At 53.9% G+C, this 16,503-nt stretch overlaps 7 protein-coding genes across 7 annotated transcripts; 4 read left to right on the top strand and 3 right to left on the bottom strand.

Moving 5' to 3' along the window:
• Window positions 1-74: 74 nt before the first annotated feature.
• On the bottom strand, window positions 75-2,143 carry WHR41_00394 (uncharacterized protein). The gene is made up of 3 exons (XM_069369000.1): window positions 1,567-2,143; window positions 1,421-1,516; window positions 75-1,371 (listed from the first exon to the last, which is right to left on the bottom strand). The coding sequence occupies exons 1-3, from the start codon at window positions 1,733-1,735 to the stop codon at window positions 182-184; spliced, it is 1,455 nt and encodes a 484-aa protein (XP_069234069.1). The 5' UTR covers window positions 1,736-2,143; the 3' UTR covers window positions 75-181.
• A 218-nt stretch (window positions 2,144-2,361) lies between these two features.
• WHR41_00395 (uncharacterized protein) lies at window positions 2,362-5,272 on the top strand. The gene is made up of 4 exons (XM_069369001.1): window positions 2,362-2,659; window positions 2,736-3,149; window positions 3,269-4,927; window positions 4,986-5,272. The coding sequence occupies exons 2-4, from the start codon at window positions 2,772-2,774 to the stop codon at window positions 5,139-5,141; spliced, it is 2,193 nt and encodes a 730-aa protein (XP_069234070.1). The 5' UTR covers window positions 2,362-2,659; window positions 2,736-2,771; the 3' UTR covers window positions 5,142-5,272.
• Window positions 5,273-6,085: 813 nt separating this feature from the next.
• On the bottom strand, window positions 6,086-7,108 carry WHR41_00396 (uncharacterized protein; the record flags this gene model as incomplete). The annotated part of the gene is made up of 1 exon (XM_069369002.1): window positions 6,086-7,108. One exon carries the CDS (start codon window positions 7,106-7,108, stop codon window positions 6,086-6,088), a length of 1,023 nt encoding a protein of 340 aa, XP_069234067.1.
• Window positions 7,109-7,613: 505 nt separating this feature from the next.
• WHR41_00397 (uncharacterized protein) lies at window positions 7,614-8,303 on the top strand (the record flags this gene model as incomplete). The annotated part of the gene is made up of 1 exon (XM_069369003.1): window positions 7,614-8,303. One exon carries the CDS (start codon window positions 7,614-7,616, stop codon window positions 8,301-8,303), a length of 690 nt encoding a protein of 229 aa, XP_069234068.1.
• Window positions 8,304-8,424: 121 nt separating this feature from the next.
• Window positions 8,425-10,769, bottom strand: WHR41_00398 (uncharacterized protein; the record flags this gene model as incomplete). The annotated part of the gene is made up of 5 exons (XM_069369004.1): window positions 8,425-9,121; window positions 9,180-9,480; window positions 9,532-9,780; window positions 9,837-10,124; window positions 10,242-10,769. 5 exons carry the CDS (start codon window positions 10,767-10,769, stop codon window positions 8,541-8,543), a joined length of 1,947 nt encoding a protein of 648 aa, XP_069234061.1. The 3' UTR covers window positions 8,425-8,540.
• A 1,311-nt stretch (window positions 10,770-12,080) lies between these two features.
• On the top strand, window positions 12,081-13,204 carry WHR41_00399 (uncharacterized protein). The gene is made up of 2 exons (XM_069369005.1): window positions 12,081-12,486; window positions 12,540-13,204. Exons 1-2 carry the CDS (start codon window positions 12,107-12,109, stop codon window positions 12,961-12,963), a joined length of 804 nt encoding a protein of 267 aa, XP_069234062.1. The 5' UTR covers window positions 12,081-12,106; the 3' UTR covers window positions 12,964-13,204.
• Window positions 13,205-14,921: 1,717 nt separating this feature from the next.
• On the top strand, window positions 14,922-16,410 carry WHR41_00400 (uncharacterized protein; the record flags this gene model as incomplete). Its single annotated transcript, XM_069369006.1, has 4 exons — window positions 14,922-15,268; window positions 15,319-15,426; window positions 15,477-15,865; window positions 15,927-16,410. The coding sequence occupies exons 1-4, from the start codon at window positions 15,113-15,115 to the stop codon at window positions 16,408-16,410; spliced, it is 1,137 nt and encodes a 378-aa protein (XP_069233926.1). The 5' UTR covers window positions 14,922-15,112.
• Between the last annotated feature and the right edge of the window lie 93 nt (window positions 16,411-16,503).

Genomic DNA, 16,503 nt, shown 5'->3' on the forward strand with positions numbered 1-16,503 from the left:
TCAGGCAATGGCATATCGAGCTACGTTGTTGATCGTTATAGAATCAGTGAAGCAGGTAGGTGGACTACACGAAATGGCACGCGCCAAGATTCACTTTCACCGCATACATGCAGATAGTACCGGTCAATTGCATCATCAAAGAAGTATGTGATTGTCCAAAACAGTAGTCATCAGATTTCCGTCACTGACCTCCTCCACCGGACAGACTATCTAAAGCCGTCCCAATGCCGGAGAGAACCGCCGTCGGATTCAAGGTCAGCAGACCAATACCCGAAGTGGCCACACCGGCAAACAGGCTGATCAGCGGCATCAACGATGACTCCTTTTTGCCCGGTGGGGTCTGATGTAACTGCATCATCTGAGCCTGGATGGCCTGTGCGTGCTGCTGCTGTTGCTGTCTCTCGAAAGCAAACCGCTCCTCCATCTGTTGTTGCATCCTGTCCAACTTTTCTTTATCCTGTTTAGCGCGTTCAGCTTCCGTCGTCTTTTGTTCCTTCAAGAACTCTTGCATGCGCTCTTCAGCCTCTTGTCCTTGGCGCTTGAACATCTCTCGCTCCTTTTGAAGTTGCTCTTCGAGCTGTTGTTCCTTTTTCTCTTGCTCTTCTTGTTGACGGTTCAACTCGACCTGTCGGGCAAGGTGCTCGGCCATTCTCTGACGATCCCCCTCCTCCAGCGCCTGCACCATCTTTGCGTACTCGGCAGTCTTCTCTTCGCAGAGCTTCTCGAAAGTGATCTTGAGGTTCTCTTGTGCCTCGCCAGCTCTCTGCAGCTTTTTCTCAAGGTCGTCGCGTTGCTGTTGCAAGACCTCGGCGAGTTGCAAGTCCCGTTCCTTCAAAGCCTCGTCGTACGACGATTGCAAATCGGAGATCTGCTCCTCGAACTTCTTCTTGGCGAGCGAGAGTTCCTTCTCGACTTCCTGACCGGCCGCAGTGTCTTCGAGAGATTTCTTATCGTCGATCATTTCCTTCTGGATGTCGAGGGTGACAGGGCCCTCTTGAGCCCGACGCTCGATGAGACGCTCGACGATGGCCAGAGCGCACTCTTTGGTCCCGTCGTGACGCACGACGGTGCTTCCTCGCTCCTGCATGAGGCCCCACCAGTCCCTGCGCGTCGTCAACTCTGTCTCCCTTGCCACGCCGGTGTCGTAGGTCAGAGTGGGCGTGTTAAGGTTGGACCAGAAGTTCGTGACGAGCGAGACATGTTTCATGGCATCTTCGCCGCAGAGCTTTTTGAACATCATCAAGTTCCTGAGGCTCGAGCCGCTCATGCGGTCATCGGTAATGCGATGAAGGTAGATGATTCCGCTGAGCTGGACGGTAGTCTTGTAGGCCTCGCCCAACCAGAAAGCAAGCTGTTTGAGGACATCGGTATCTGAGATTGTAAGCAAGACTCGTCTGAAATGTGCTGGCAACTTTCATACCTGTTCTGTGGGTGTCATCGAAGCCAGGGGTATCGATCAAATATACTCGTCGAGTGTTCTTGTAGATGAAAGAATGGACCTCAACATCGGCAGTGCCTGAAATTGTTCAGTATGCGAGTCCACGGAGATGATAGTAACAAACCTACACGAGCTCAGTTCGTGACCAATTTGGACGAAATCCTCGGACAAAAGCGAGATAAAAGTGCTTTTGCCAGAACCGGTGATTCCCATAAGTGCAATGAGAACATCATTTTTGCTAAACTGACTCAACTTCTTCACCCCGCCGTCGACCCTTTTCTCCTCTTCGACTGCCATGATGAGATTAGGCGGTAGTATCCAAACTATGAATATGGCGTTGGAGTTGCTGGTTGATGGTTCGGCAAGAGGTATCAGTCGTAGGTAACTCTAAGGTATACTCACTAAGACTATCTGTGGCCACCATCAGTCGCCGGATGGTCGCATGATACCAGCAACTCAGCCTCGCTTCAGCCCCAACGCCATGATTGGCCCCATGTCGCACAACAGGCGTAGGATGGAGGCACAGGAGGAGATGTCTCCGCCCGGGGTCACCGGATTGAGCCATTTCACAGGCGTTTATCGCCGTGTGATGCCGCCATCGGCGTCTGGCTATCGAAATTATGCAGGCCCGTCAGGGGGCACTCCGCCATGCATGCCGCCGTGTAAGAGAGGCTGCGTGCCTCAGGTCGAGACCGGCAACTTCCTTGACTTTGCTCTCATGACACTTATCGTGCTTGCAGATTCCGCACCCTCAGATGATATCTGACGCCGATGTTTGTTCAGCTCGATTGCCGATCGAGTGGGACAGTTCGTAAGCTGCGTGGATTGAAGGGCGTCGGAGGATGTTGTGAAGCGCCGTGCTCGGCAACCAACTCCAAAAAGGGCCGGGTGGCGCACGCTGACCTCTCCCTTTGGGGCATCGCTTCGAACAAGCGACAGCGCATCACCAACGGTCATCGAGTTGTGTTTCGACGACGAGCTGTGCGAAAACACAGGCCATGAATATGTCATTCAGCTGCGCCCGGAACGACACCGATAGTGGCGCCAGAGACAGTGGCTCCATGGCGTGAGGCAAGTTATAGCATCTGCATTATGGGCCCAAAACAGACGCCTGTCGGAATCGCCGGCGACCCTATGGCGCCCTCATGCAGGCAGAGAGAGTGGCTTGGGGCCATGTGCCTGAAGCGTTCGGGAATATGCAGGCCGGCATAGTGCTCTCAGGTAAGGCGAAAACCAACACCGGCTGCATCCCCGATATGTACAAAGAAGCTCTAAATCGTGGCTCAATCCTCTCAAGACTGCTGTGCGCACGCGAGACCTCTTCAATAACGCTATGGTGCGATACGGCTTTACACGCTTGAAAGATCGTTTGGTTGACAGCGACACGATGAGTAACGGTGCCATGGAGCCAGTTGCGCAAACTACCGGTGGTTCAGAAAAGACACAGGAGCCAAAGCAGCAAGTGGATCAACGCGCATTCAGAGATGGTTACGAGCCAGCAGAAGGCGACGTGTTTATCGCCGTTCTTGGAGTAACTGGAGCCGGCAAAAGTACCTTCATCTCGAAATGCACGGAGAAAGAAGTGAGCATAGGGCACAACCTACAAGCGTGTACGCAAGAGGTCGGAGTTTTTCTCTGCAAATCTCGAGACTTCAACATTTACCTTGTCGATACGCCTGGCTTTGACGACACTGATCGATCGGACACGGAGGTAAGGTGGTAGCGATTTCTTCAACATGGATGTATCGTCAAACACGATTCGCTTTCCTCGTGTGGAATTTGTCGGGAGTGTTTGAGTCAGCCCATCGCTGACCTGTTCATGTCTTTAAGGTTCTCAAGGAGATCGCATCCTGGCTTACTGCATCCTACTCAAACTCCATCAAACTCCATGGCATTATCTATCTTCACCGGATCACAGATCCCCGCATGCAAGGCTCCGGCATGCGTAATTTGCACATGTTCAAACGCCTTTGTGGTGACCAGAATCTGGCAAACGTCGTGATGGCGACCTGCCAATGGGAACGAGTCCTGGAAGCAGATGGCGTCGAACGCGAAAGACAGCTCAAGGAAACGCACAACTTCTGGGGCTATATGGTTGAACGTGGCAGTAAGATCCATCGTCATTACAACAATCGCGAATCCGCCCTTCGATTGATCGACAGCTTGGTCAGTGGCAACACCGCCAGACCAAAGATTGTTCTCGATATCCAGGCGCAGATGGTAGATGAGGGCAAAGATCTCGCCGACACAGCAGCTGGTCAAGCAGTTGACGATGCGATCGCCAAAGAGCGGCAGCGTTTCGCCAAACAAATTGCTGAATCGCAAGCTGATCTGAGGGAGGCTCTCGCTTCTCGGGACCGCGAGACTGCCGATATCCTAAGGCAGCACCAAGATGAAATGAATGAACGCGTCCGTAAGCTCGACAAAGAACACTCGGCTTTGCAAGTCAGTCTGGAACGATTGCAAGAAGAGCGCTTTGCGAAAATGAAGAAAGCCTTGGAAGATGCTGAGAAGGTCAGCGCCGAGGCCAGGCAGATGATGGAAATGGCGAAAAAAGAGCAGGCACAAAACAAGAAAGCCTTGTTGGACCAGATCAGGGCCAAGGACGCTGCAGAGGCAAAGCACAAGAAGGAAATGGCCGAGCTGCAGGCCAAAGTTGAGGCGCTGCAAACCCCGAGTGCGAAACCGGCAGAGAAGCCGAAGGAATATGCGATAGCCCTTTTCGATTTCTCAGGCGAGACACTAGGCGACCTTGCCTTCAAGAAAGGCGACCGCATTCGCATCATCACAAAAAGTGAGAACGTGAATGAATGGTGGACTGGCGAATTACATGGAAAGATCGGACTTTTCCCTGCAAACTACACAACAATCGACACAGATGAACCGCCGCCGACCCCGACGAAAGCTGGCTCCGTGTCTTCACAAAAGTCACGAGTGAGGTCACCTCCGGGCATCAACAGCCTCATACTCTGGCCGTGCAGTCTCAGCCTATGGGCGGAGAAGTTCTTCTTCGTTGCCTACACTTCAGACCTGTATGGGAACTTACCAAAAGACTTCCCCATTGATCGCAAAGCCGATAACAACGGCAACCGTTGCATTATCTTCGGGGAAGGCGATTCATACTACATACACTACCATGACGCTCTCATGCAGTGCTGGACGCAGCGGAGCGACGACTTCCTCAAACACTACCCGGAAGCTGAGAAGTACCTTACAGCGTATGAGCAGTTTGGCTGTCCACAATGCGTGTCTCTCGGTAGCAACTCCCAGTACTTCATCAGGACGGCGTGGGGCGCTTCATACAACATTCCCAAAGACGCTGAGACTTATCTCGGCAACATGGCGCTGGTAGAGAACTTCTGGTTCGGCAAGAATGGTGCTTGGGTGGCGACGAAGTATGACGGTAGTAGGTGCTGGGATCTCAAGGGACAGTATCCTGGACTCATTGAAAGGATCAGGACTGGCATAAATGGGGAGACAAGGATCTCGGTGAGTATTTATCGAACGAAGATGTCGACAGGCCAAGCTGACAACTAACTTCATCAAGACACTCGCGATGAATCCCAAAGACGATACTCAATGGGTTCTGCTTTGGAAGAACGGACTGGCCGCATACAACATCGGCACACAATACCCTATCGATTCTTTCGAGATCGAAGAATTTTTCACCAAGAATTTTGGTTGCACGTGGGCTAATAAGTGAGTGACTGAAGGGTGCTATTGTTCGCCGGGCTGATGCTGTCGACCTCGGAGGGATTTGTAGTTGCTTTGAAACGCTTCTGAATGACTATCGGATAACGAAAAACGTGTATGTCACAAATGACCTTTCTGCTGCCCTGCTGAGCATGATGGTGTGGACCAACGTCCTGATGATGCGTGAAGGATCGATGAGAATTTTCCGGTAATTTTCGAATGCATTGTGACAAATAACGGGTCATCATCGTATTGTTGCACTGTCGAGTCGGAAATCTTGAGAGTTTGAATTGAGGCATCTTTTGGCCGCTTCTAGCCTGTAGACTATAAGCGGATTAGCGCGACGGTGCATCCCGCGGATGCCCACGGATAGATCCTACCTCACAAATATGTCCTTCGTGCCCACAAACTTCACGAGTGATAACCTCGGCTTTCAATCGAACATTGGTAAGAGTCTGCGTCTTTGAGCGCGTTCATCTTAGGGCTGTTCTACACATCAGTATAAACAAGTTGCCATCAGAAGTACAAGAACAGCTCCAAGAGGATCTTAAAAATGTGCATGAAACAGATCTGCCCCACTTGCTGTAGGCTCTCACCCATCCATCATGGTCCAGCACCCCTAAAAGAAACCCGCTAACGCGTCACAGCCAAGCAATCCTGGTTCGGATGCGGTGCCCATATCCCTAGGGTTATGGACTCTATCCCGCAGGGAGAGTGGTGCCAGTGTGCACCCAAAGTCACCGTTGATGGAAAGGAATACCCGCCTAAAGCTGGAACTGCAAGCTAGATGACGAACGGTACGCCTCTTCATGCAACACGGCTTTTCTTTTGCTAAATCACCCTTTCCAGAACATCACCTAAACATACATTCAGCTTGAAAATGCAGTCGACATCTGTGCTCTCAGTTACTCCTTGCGTGTCCTCGTATTGGCTTCATCAACAGCTCGGTTATCCTCACCACTGAAGCTCTTTCGACTGCGTAGACCCGCAGCCTCCCTCCTGAGCTTCTTTGCTCCAGTCATACAGTCCACCCCTCTTGACAAAAGCGTCCTGATCCCACTTCACCTCATCAAGCGCTTTGGCTACACCAACGTCAAGAATAGAGCTCGACTGCTTCTCTTTCCCCTTTCCCTTGTCCAAAAAGCACATGTATTCATCCAAGATAAGATAGCTGGAGGCCATGATCTCGTTTGGCTCCGGAATTAAAGAAGGCAAGTGTCTGTGCTTCGCACAGAAAGCCTCGTACTCTTCGTCACTAATCAGAAGGCCTTTGGCGTCTCGCTTGCGCTTGTCATTCTCGGTGTCGGCGGTATTGGCGTCGTTCTCGTCTTCTACGAACAAAACTTGAAAACATTTCCAGCGCTGAGGATCAAGCTCCTCGACGATCGCCGCCATGTCTTCCTGCCAGTTGTACTTGCAGACGACAGTGTTGAGCTTGAACTTGATCCCGAGCTTGCGGCACCAGTCACGGATGCGGAAAAGCTGCTCGACGTTTTTGCCAGTGCCACGACCAATGGCTATGTTGGTCTCCTCGTTGAAGCTGTCACAAGACACGCCCATCACATCGACAAACTCGCCATACTTGTCAAGCCAGCGCTCAGTCAGCTTTGTGCCGTTCGTGATGATAGAGACGCTCTCCAGTCCCAGGCCCTGCTTGCAGAACTGGCACAGCCAACCGAGCTTCTCGGGATATAGGAAAGGCTCGCCGCCGGCGAAGTTGATCTTGCGCATTCCGGCCTTCTTGAGGAGCGTGAGGCCGCGCATCATTTCTTTTTTGGTGGCAACATGCGAGGTTTTCTCGGTGTGGAAGCAGAACTTGCAGGTCTTGTTGCATTTGCGGGTGAAGTGGTAATTGACTGAGACGGGTTTGGTGGTAAGCTTTCTGACATAAAAGATGTAGGCACTAATAGCGAGCAGGACCAGACAGATGATGGCCTGGCCCATGGTGGAAGTTTTCAATAATTGTGTAAGAGCCATCTTGATTGTAGCGTGACGGGGTCGTTGGTTGTATCAGGATCAAGAGTGTGCGACCAGCTTATATGGATCGTCTTCGTACTAGTTTGCTAAGCCTTGTGTGCCTAAGACATTGTTGCTTTATTGTCTGCGGCAATCAATCAGTCCAACAGACAAGAAGCAGGTTTCACAAACGTTTGGCCACTTTCAGTAGCCTGCTACGAGCGAAATGATCAATTATTGGCTTCAAAAGATGCTTTTCCTCATTCACTTGCAGATTATGTCTCAACGACATCGACTCTGCTGCACAATTCTATGGATCACAACTCGAAGGCCACAACCCGCCACGCCTCGTCAGTCGTCCGACTTCACTTGCTTAAAGAAGTGATTCACTTTCTTTTCTCAACACACTGGTGAAGAGTCTCACAAGGATACGTGCAATGTTTCAACACCTTGACAACTTGCGCCTATATCAAGGCTGTCTACGGCCAAACAGTAAAAGATTTCCACGACAACAGAATACACAACAATGTCTACAGCTACAAACTCGCCACCTGGCGCCTCCACAACCAAACAGCCATCCATAATCTACATCCTCGGCGCGCCAGGCGCAGGTAAAGGCACCCTGTGCTCCTACCTCACGCAACACTACGCCAACGTCTACCACCTCTCGATCGGCGACCACCTCCGTAGCCTCCTCGCTCTCCAAACAGCAGAAGCATCCCAACAGCTCCTCGGCGGCTTGTCGCAACAGGACTTCGCAGCCCGCATGCAGCGCCGCGAGCTCCTCCCCGCCTCGACCATCGTCGCAATCACCCGCGCCGCGATCGACTCCATCGTCCCCCAAGCCTCCGCTGCCGGGCATCAAGACTCCATCATCCTGCTCGACGGCTTCCCGCGCTCGATAGAGAGCGCCCGGCTCGCGGACGCTGTGTTCGGGCTGCCGAGCTGGGTGTTCCTGTTCGACTGTCCGCGGGAGCTTGCGGCGGACCGCTTTCTTAGGCGCAGGCGCTCGACGGACGACGATATTGGGGTGTTTGGGAAGCGGTTCGAGGAGTTTGAGAGAGTGAACGGGGAGATTTTGGGGCTTTATCGTGATAGAGTTGTGGTTTTTGACACGACCATGGCGTTTGAGAAGACGTGGGAGGAGATGGAGACCTTCGATGGGTACTTGACGCAGCTGGGTGCGGTGGAAGTGGAGAATGGGATCGATGGGTAGAAAGCGAGATGTGACTGGAGGATATAGTGGAGCTACCTCGCGGTGTCGCACTGGTCGAAAACTGGATTTTGATTGCGTGGGGTCAGTTTCCTGTGAGGACTAGTGATAGAGAAAGACGAAGTGTGTCATTTTGAGCAACTTTCATTCATAGAAGTATCGACAGGATGCATTCAGCTACACCATCGCAAAAGCAAACGCCGGTAATGTTGTTCGGTCTTCCCTTTGATTCGTGAGACTTTACTCGTTCTCGCGCACATCGATGACGGTCGACTTGAACTTCCTGGCCGGCACTCTGCGGTTGAACAGAATGTCCAACTCGCGGTAAGAGCGGTGCTTGAACTCGGGCAGGAAGAAGTAAGCGCTGACCCAGCAGACGAGCGCAGTGCCGCCCCAAACGTAGCCACACTTGCCGGCCATGTTCCAGCCGGTCGGGTTGAGCATCTGTGAAGCCAGGAAGATCATGGGGATCTCGGCCACGTAGTATGCGCCACGGCCGACACCAGTGCTTAGGGCACGTAGACGGACCGAGGAGGCCTCGGCGATGATCGAGTAGGAAATCGGGCCCATGGCGCCGGCGTAGACGAAAGAAATGAGCACACCAAAAACAGCCTGGGCATAATTGGTTGCCGAGTTCTGCTGGATAGATGCACAGATGCCGAGAAGGATCAGGAAAGTGACGTTGACCGCTGTGCCCCAAAGATAGATAGTACGACGGCCGCACCAGGCAGTGAGGAACCAAGATCCGATGTTGGCGATCAGTCCAAGACAGCTGTTGATCAGACCGAGCTGAAAGGAGAAGTTGGTGTCCATACCGGCTTCTGTGAATTGTTAGTCGATACCTCCCTCGCACAGTATTACGGATCACGGGTTACTTACGCTCGAAGAAGAACGTCGCCTGGTTAGCGATGAGGTTGCCGGCAAAATTCTGTGAAGCGTACATTAAGCAAGTGATGATGGTTCGCCTCAGATCAGTGCCCTTGAACAAGTCGAGCAGAGTAGGGTTGCCACCGAGTTTCGCTTCAATCTCGACTGTACGCTCGATCATGGCGAGCTTGTCTTGAGAGTCGTGCTTGTCGCCAAGGCGCTCGATGGACCGAAGAGCTTCGTCCCTGCGACCCTTGCGGGTGAGCCACCAGGGACTCTCAGGAGCGAAGAAAAGGAGGACAAGAAGCGGTGTCTAGACCTGAGTTAGCGATGGGCTAATGTGCACTGTAAGGAAGAAACCCACGGGAAAGATCCATTGAAGCGCAAGTGGCATTCTCCAGGCCCACTCGTCGAGACGCTGGTTGTAGGCGTAGCAAACACCAGCCACAAGTATACCACCAATGGACCAACTCATCTGCAAGGTAGCCGTGCAAACACTTCTGAGCGCGAGCGGGACAACCTCACTAGCGTAGGCGGGAGAGTTCGCGATGAAGATGCCCCATGGAACGCCCTCGAACGCCTGGCCGATGACGAGGACCTCGAGGGAGTCGGCCTAGAAGTCTACAGTCAGTGTCTGGGCGGGTGGAAAAGGATTCACAAAACACTCACAAAGAAGGAGATGAAGATAGTTGCGTTCATGAGTACCAGGCCCAAAATGGTGGTCCAGCGATAACCCAGCCATGTAGTAATCGGACCAGCCAAGAACACCCCAACGAAGGCACCACATTGTCCAGCTTGAAAGAGTGAAGACTGCCATTTGGTTTCGATGGCATACACGGGGTCCTCGCCAGGCTCCGAGATCAGCACACCATATTTCTCTTTGAAGTGTGGAAGAGCTACGAAGTTACCGTTAAGGAACATATCGAATGACTCCATAACGATGGTAAAGCACATGATCTAGGGTGGAGCGTGAATCAGCTACCTGCATAGGGTTTGAGAAAAAGTGGCGACCTCCGCAATTGAGCATCGAAGAACCTGGGGTATTGCGGAGCAGCACTGCTTGTTGAAACTTACGAAAGCCCACATGCAAGCCATCTTGTGGCTCTTGATGGCCTCCCAAACGGTCTCCTGGTGTTCGGCATTTTCACCCTCGAAGGCGTTGCTCATGAGATCCTTGTTGACCAGGACATCGGAGTGGAGAGTGTTCTTCTCCTCGAGGGCCTCCACTTCGACATCATTGCGCTTCGGTTCGACGCCGGTCGACGACATCTTGGTTGTGTTTCGCTGTACAGAGGATGTAGTGAGATTCGATGTAGGAGGGAGTGGTGAGAAGTATCGCAGCAGGTGAAATCGCGAAGAAGGAAGGAGCGCCTGCCGCGTCATAAATGGGTTGCGCAGGCGCGCGCGCGCGCGAGCAGTCACTTCAGCCAGCGCAATGCAACGCCCACTTCCCGAGACAACAGCGCCTCGTGACAAGCATCCTTCCCAAGCCTTGGAACTCGCGTGCAAGCTATTCACTTCGACTTGGCTAGGTTTTGGGCGTAGTGGCGTTTTCTTATTGCGAGCATTGGTGGAACTCAATGCAGTACGAGCACGGGGCATCGGTAAGGCGCCTACCCCGCGTCGCACATGCACCCCAAGGATGCCACCCCAGGGATAGGAGCAAGTGAAAGCATGGCTATCCACCTTCTCATTAGTCGCGGCCACCGTATGCGGCCTCGGCGGTGCACGCGGGCAACTCAAAGAATGACCTTGGCGCCGCAAGTGGTCCCGGGATCAGCAAGAGCAACTGTAAACTCACAGCACATGTGTCATCCCGGCGAGGTGCAGACAAGACACGAGCATCCCCACGTGGCGGCACGGACGGCAATGGCATTAGGAAGGATGTCTGTGGCTGTTTTTCCTCTGAGTCGTGAGTCGAGACGAACAAAGTCTAACCGCATCGACGCGAGTGTATGCCCATATCTTGCACAGCTGTTGCAGAATACCTTAGGCTATGGTAGAACAGCTCGCGCCGCATATCGCCGCCTCTGCATGCCGGCAACAGACAAAGCATAAACTGCCTTGAGCTGGAACAGCCAGCAGGGGTTGCTCCGTAGCATTGCGGTGAAGGCAATTGGGGGGCAGGCACTCAGAGACCTTGAAGGGCTGAGAGGCAGCCACCGGGTGCCCACCGCCATTTTGCGGCTGACTTCTGTGTAGCCGGGTGGGCGCATGAAGGCGGTTTAAGATCACTCGGCGCGGGCTCAAGCTCGAGCTAGCACTGTTGTGTGAAGTCAAGTGTTGTGTTGCTGTGTGACCGTCACGTGAGGAATAGCGGCCAGGGAGTCACCTCTGCATATGCCCCAATATCATCACTCACTCAAGGATCCGGCCGATTTCTTTTGTCCCTACCAATCACGAGATGTGTAGACTCTCTTCTCATGGCTGTCCAAACTGCAAGCTCGCTTAGATCTGCGATGGGGCAAGATCGTGTACGCTTCATTGGTGCCTCTGTCTCATCCAGCATGAAACAATCAATCGGTGACCGTGATATCTTGCTTAATCGTATTTGCTGTAGCTTGTGCAGAGGCAACGAGCAGATGCAGAAGCTTCAGATTCTGCCCGCTGCATTCACACAATAGCGCACTTGCGATGCTGATTATGTACCCGACAGGGTTGAGTTGAGGATCGCGGGCATCCAAAAGGACCAAAGCGTGCAGTGTGTTAACTTTTCCCCAAGAATTATTCCTCCACATCATCTAGGCATTCACAGCCTCTTCTCTCACGGCCGAGCAAGGAAAGGAATAGAATCGCACGTGTGAAATGTGGTAGGCTTCTCGCTGGCTCCTGCAATCTCGAAACCTGGAAGTCTGCGGTCATCGCCTCTGGCTTGTTCCTCGGCCCACCACGCGCGCCGGCCGCGCCTCAGCTTCACCAGACCTCGCAAAACCCGCAACATGGTTAAAGCGCTCACTTTCAAGGGCGACAAGCCCAAACCCAAGAAGCGCAAGCGCGCCCAAGAAGACAAAGATGCCACAGAAGATGGACCGGCGACAAAACAGCTCGCTGCAGCGGACGCAGAGCCCGAGGAAGACGAGAACTGGGTGTCGGTGGACAACGTGAGCGATCTGGCTGGGCCGGTGATGGTGGTCTTCCCTTCGGAGCCGGTCGTGGCGTTGGCGTGCGATCAGTTGGGCTCTGTGTTTGCGAGCAAGGTGGAGAATATGGTCGAAGGGGTGGCCTCGAGCGCAGAACCGCACGACGTGAGGCAGGTCTTTGTCGTGACTCGCGTTGTCGGCAGTGAGCAAAATATAGTGCTCAAGGGTTGCAATGGAAGGTAAGGGCTCTACGCAATGCTAATCTTCATGGCAAAAACTAACAACTGCGTAGATATCTGGGCTGCGATAGCGTAGGCACATTGACTACCACACGCGAGGCCATCTCGCCCGAGGAGACTTTCAGCTGCATTCCTTCGCCGACCCAGCCTGGACTCTTCTCCCTCCAAACCATGCGGAAGCATTACATCAGCATAGACGCCGACGCTGCTCCGCCAGCGGTTCGCGGCGATGCCGACGAGGCATCTCCCACAACTGAGATCCGTCTACGCATGCAGGCGCGCTTCAAGCCGAGGAATAAGGTTGATAAAGCTGAGAAAGTCCGCGCAAAGATCAGCAGAAAGGAGCTGGAGGAAGAGGTTGGAAGACGTCTGGATGATGACGAAGTCAAGAAGTTGAAGAAGGCAAGGAGGGACGGAAACTACCATGAGGTTATGCTTGACGTGAAGGTCAAGGGGAAGCATGACAAGTTCGCCTGATTCAAATCGATACACATAATGACTACGAATTTTCACGAATGATCATGGAGAAGAAAGGATATTCTGGGAGATTTATTCGTGTGGAAGCCTACTTGGACCCCTAATTGCCATACTCGCATTCCTTAACCTTTCGAACCCAAGACTCCCCTTCCCACAGTCTCCGGCTGAAGCCTTGCCCTCCTTACAAAATTACCTTGTTGTCATTGATCAAAACCAGGCTGCCTCACCCTGGCCATTCTTCTCGAACAACTTCCTCCTGGCCTGCCACCAAGACCCTCCAGTCTGCGAACTCTCCCTGGCGAGTCTTGGTTGCTTTTTGCGCTCGACGATCACCAGCTGAGCGTCTCTGAAGCGGCGTGATAGACGCGGAAACCGCGGAGGGCTCGGAAGCAAGAACGTTCTTGGGCGGGAGTGCTCATCGTCCTCGCTCTCAGTCGTCGACGGCTGTCGATCCCCCGAGCGTGGCGCAATTTGCGTTTCTTTGACTGAAGTCTGTTTGCGTCCGTGAGCCGGGGCGGAGCTAGCTCGCTTTGGTAGCGCAGCGGATCTGAGGAGATCCAGCGATGGGTGCGAATCCGGAATGTTGAGGATATTGTGCGGATCGAACTCCTCCAGTGAATAGGAATAGTTGGGCTGCGATGGACTGATCGGCGCTGAGACTTTGGGGTGGCCGCAGCACCAAAGGCGCCAATTGGAGAAGAATTTCATCGTGCTTTGGATGATACTGGGCATGGTGGCTCACTTACAGATGCTCGCGATTTTTTGTACTATGCCTTGTTGCTTTCTGTGAATAGAGAGTTTGCTACGGGGGTCGACAAAGTAATGGAACAGCTTCATCAAAGACCTGCTTGTGTTGCGTGTTTGCGCGCACGTCAATCGCATGCGCCGATGCAACGTGCCGGTAGAAGGAGAGTGAAGTGTGAACCCTTTGATCACATAACGATGACGCTAAGCTATGGTTCACTTACCCAAGGAGCAGTAGTGCTAGTTTGTTGGATTGATCGTTGGTATCGACTGGCGCTACAATGCAGCCAACTGGCGGTTGTGGCGCGAACCGTTGAGTGTGTTCTCTCAGAATCCGTGTGCAAGGTCTGAGTCGAGACTTCGTTTGAATGACTTGAGGCTTGCAACTCACGGTGTGAGCAGCGGAGTACTACGATCGTTCACTTCACTCAAAGGTCTCTGCAGAGGTGCCTGAGGCCACAATGCGTGCAGAGGAACGACGCTTCATGCAAGCATGCAAGTCTCTCAGCCAGCCTATCGATATCGTACTTCGTACATACAGCACATGCCCCTGAGCGTGACACCTAGTCTTTACACTATTTTTCGACAGGGTGCAAACCCCGGTCTCTTGATTGCAGATGCCGCGTGCCGATCGCACAAGCTGGCTAGCTGCCCTCGCTGCCATAGCCGCCCTGTGTGCAAGGAACTTCGGGCCCGCGCTTTGGCTAACCTTGTCGTCCCAGGGGATTCATCGCAGGGAATGTCTCAGGCGCCAACCCTGTCCGTCGCGAGTGCTTTCACATTCGGCTTGCCGAAACAAAGCGTGAGGGCATAGTGAGGGTTTCTCCTCTCCGCATGTCTGCCCAAGGAGACGGACCTTAACGCTTGCGGCTCCACGCGAGCACGCGGGCTGGTCAAGCCGCTCCCCAACCGACCGCTTGGTGCAATACGTTGCGCAAAGTTCACTCAGGGCAACACTAACAGAAACCCTTCCTGGGGCTGGTGTGCTGGCGTCTTGACAACGAGCCAAAGCGGCCAATCGAGTGGGGTCGGTCCCTGATGTCGTCGGTATTAGCTTTGCAAGGCATGCATTAGCCACGCGCTAAGGCAGCATGTCCGCGTGGCACCATGCTCGTTTGGAGAGCTTTGTCCGTTTGCGAGCCTCAGCGCGGCTCCGTACGGCCAACCGGCAGGCATTTCACTTCCAAATCCGCCATGCCACCGAGACATTTTTTGGATGGGCCAGACGTGGAGATGTCGTGGCGCAAGTGCCGAAGCCAATCCTCGATGATCTACACGGATCTCCTGCGTCCCGCGCTCAAGGATCCCCAAGCCTCCCCAACTATAACAATCAGAGGGGATCCGTTGTCTTCGGGGTCGCGCGCGTCAGGCCCAATGCGAGCATTCAGCAGCCACCCACTGCAGAATGGCGATCGCTCCAGCAGGCCGTGGCTTTGAGGTCCTCGGCGTCTACGGACTCTTTCTCGCGCTCACTACCCTGACCGTCGGCTTGCGCGCCTACTGCCGCCTCCGCATTCAGAAGGCTTTTGGTTGGGATGACTGGTTCGCGACGCTCTCTTGGGTAAGCACTGCAGCGGCATTCTGTGCTGAGCTCATGCTGAACTGCGACAGGTTTTCTTTGTTCTACATGCTAGTTTCGCCATCACCGGCGTACACCATGGGACCGGCCAGCATGCCTGGAATATTCAACCGCCGTCCGTGCTGCCCGTAGGCTTGAAGGTATGGCGTGTTAGTCTCCTTTGCAACAGAAGTAAAACTGACGGAACAAGTTCTGGTGGCTATGCGAGCCAGTATACGTGCTCTCCAACATGGCCATCAAAGCCAGCATCGCAATCATGCTCATGCGCCTCAGCGTGCGGCGCTCCCACAAGATCATTCTCTACGTCACCATTATCATCACCGAGATCTACAGCGCCTTCTTTTTCTTCCTGTTCATCTTCCAATGCATCCCCTCCAAGTACTTCTGGACGCGCTACACCGGCGGTTCCGGCAGCTGCTTGGACACCTCGATCGTCGTAGCCGCGACGTACGGCTACTCCGCCATCACCTGCGCCGGAGACATCATCTTCTCCATTCTGCCCGTCCTCCTCGTCTGGTCCCTCCAAATGGGCCGCAAGGAGAAAGTTGCCGTCATCCTCATCCTAGCAATGGGAGCCATGTAAGTCCCAAAACCCCCAACCCACCACACCCCACTCCTCACTAACAACCACCCTCCCCAGCGCCTCCGTCGCCACAATCATCCGCATCCCCTACGTACACACGCTGGCCGACAAAGACGACTTCCTCTACGCCACAACCGACATCGCAATCTGGTCCTGCAGCGAGACCGGGCTGGGCATCACCGCCGCCTGCTGCGCGGTGCTCCGCCCGCTCTTCCGCAAAACCCTCGTGGCCACCGGCTTCCTGAGCTCCGGCCCGATGTCGCGCATGGACACGCCGACCTTCGCCTCGCAGGGCAACACCAAGAACACCCGCCGCGGCTACAAGCGCAGCTCCAGCAGCGAGTGGCCCGAGGAGGAGGTGACGCTGCAGAGCCTCAAAGCGCACGGGCAGAAGCCGGGCAAGGACGGGAAGGGCTTCGGCACGACGGCCAGCGTGTGGCATCCGGACGACGAGGAGGCGGAGAGGGACGCGCAGGCGGGGACGAGCCCGCTGGGGGCGGAGATCATGGTCACGCGGACGAGGGACGTTACGCGCATTTGATGGGTTCTCTTTTTCCGCGGGGGTCTGCGTTCAAAAGTTGTAATTAAGTTCCTTGGGGTTGGTGGTTGGGCTGCTCCGCCAATGTGAGCAATG

The sequence above is a fragment of the Cladosporium halotolerans genome, assembly GCF_011745625.1.
Source record: "Cladosporium halotolerans strain TM138-S3 chromosome Unknown Sca1, whole genome shotgun sequence".
In the NCBI taxonomy this organism is placed as follows: Eukaryota; Fungi; Ascomycota; class Dothideomycetes; order Cladosporiales; family Cladosporiaceae; genus Cladosporium; species Cladosporium halotolerans.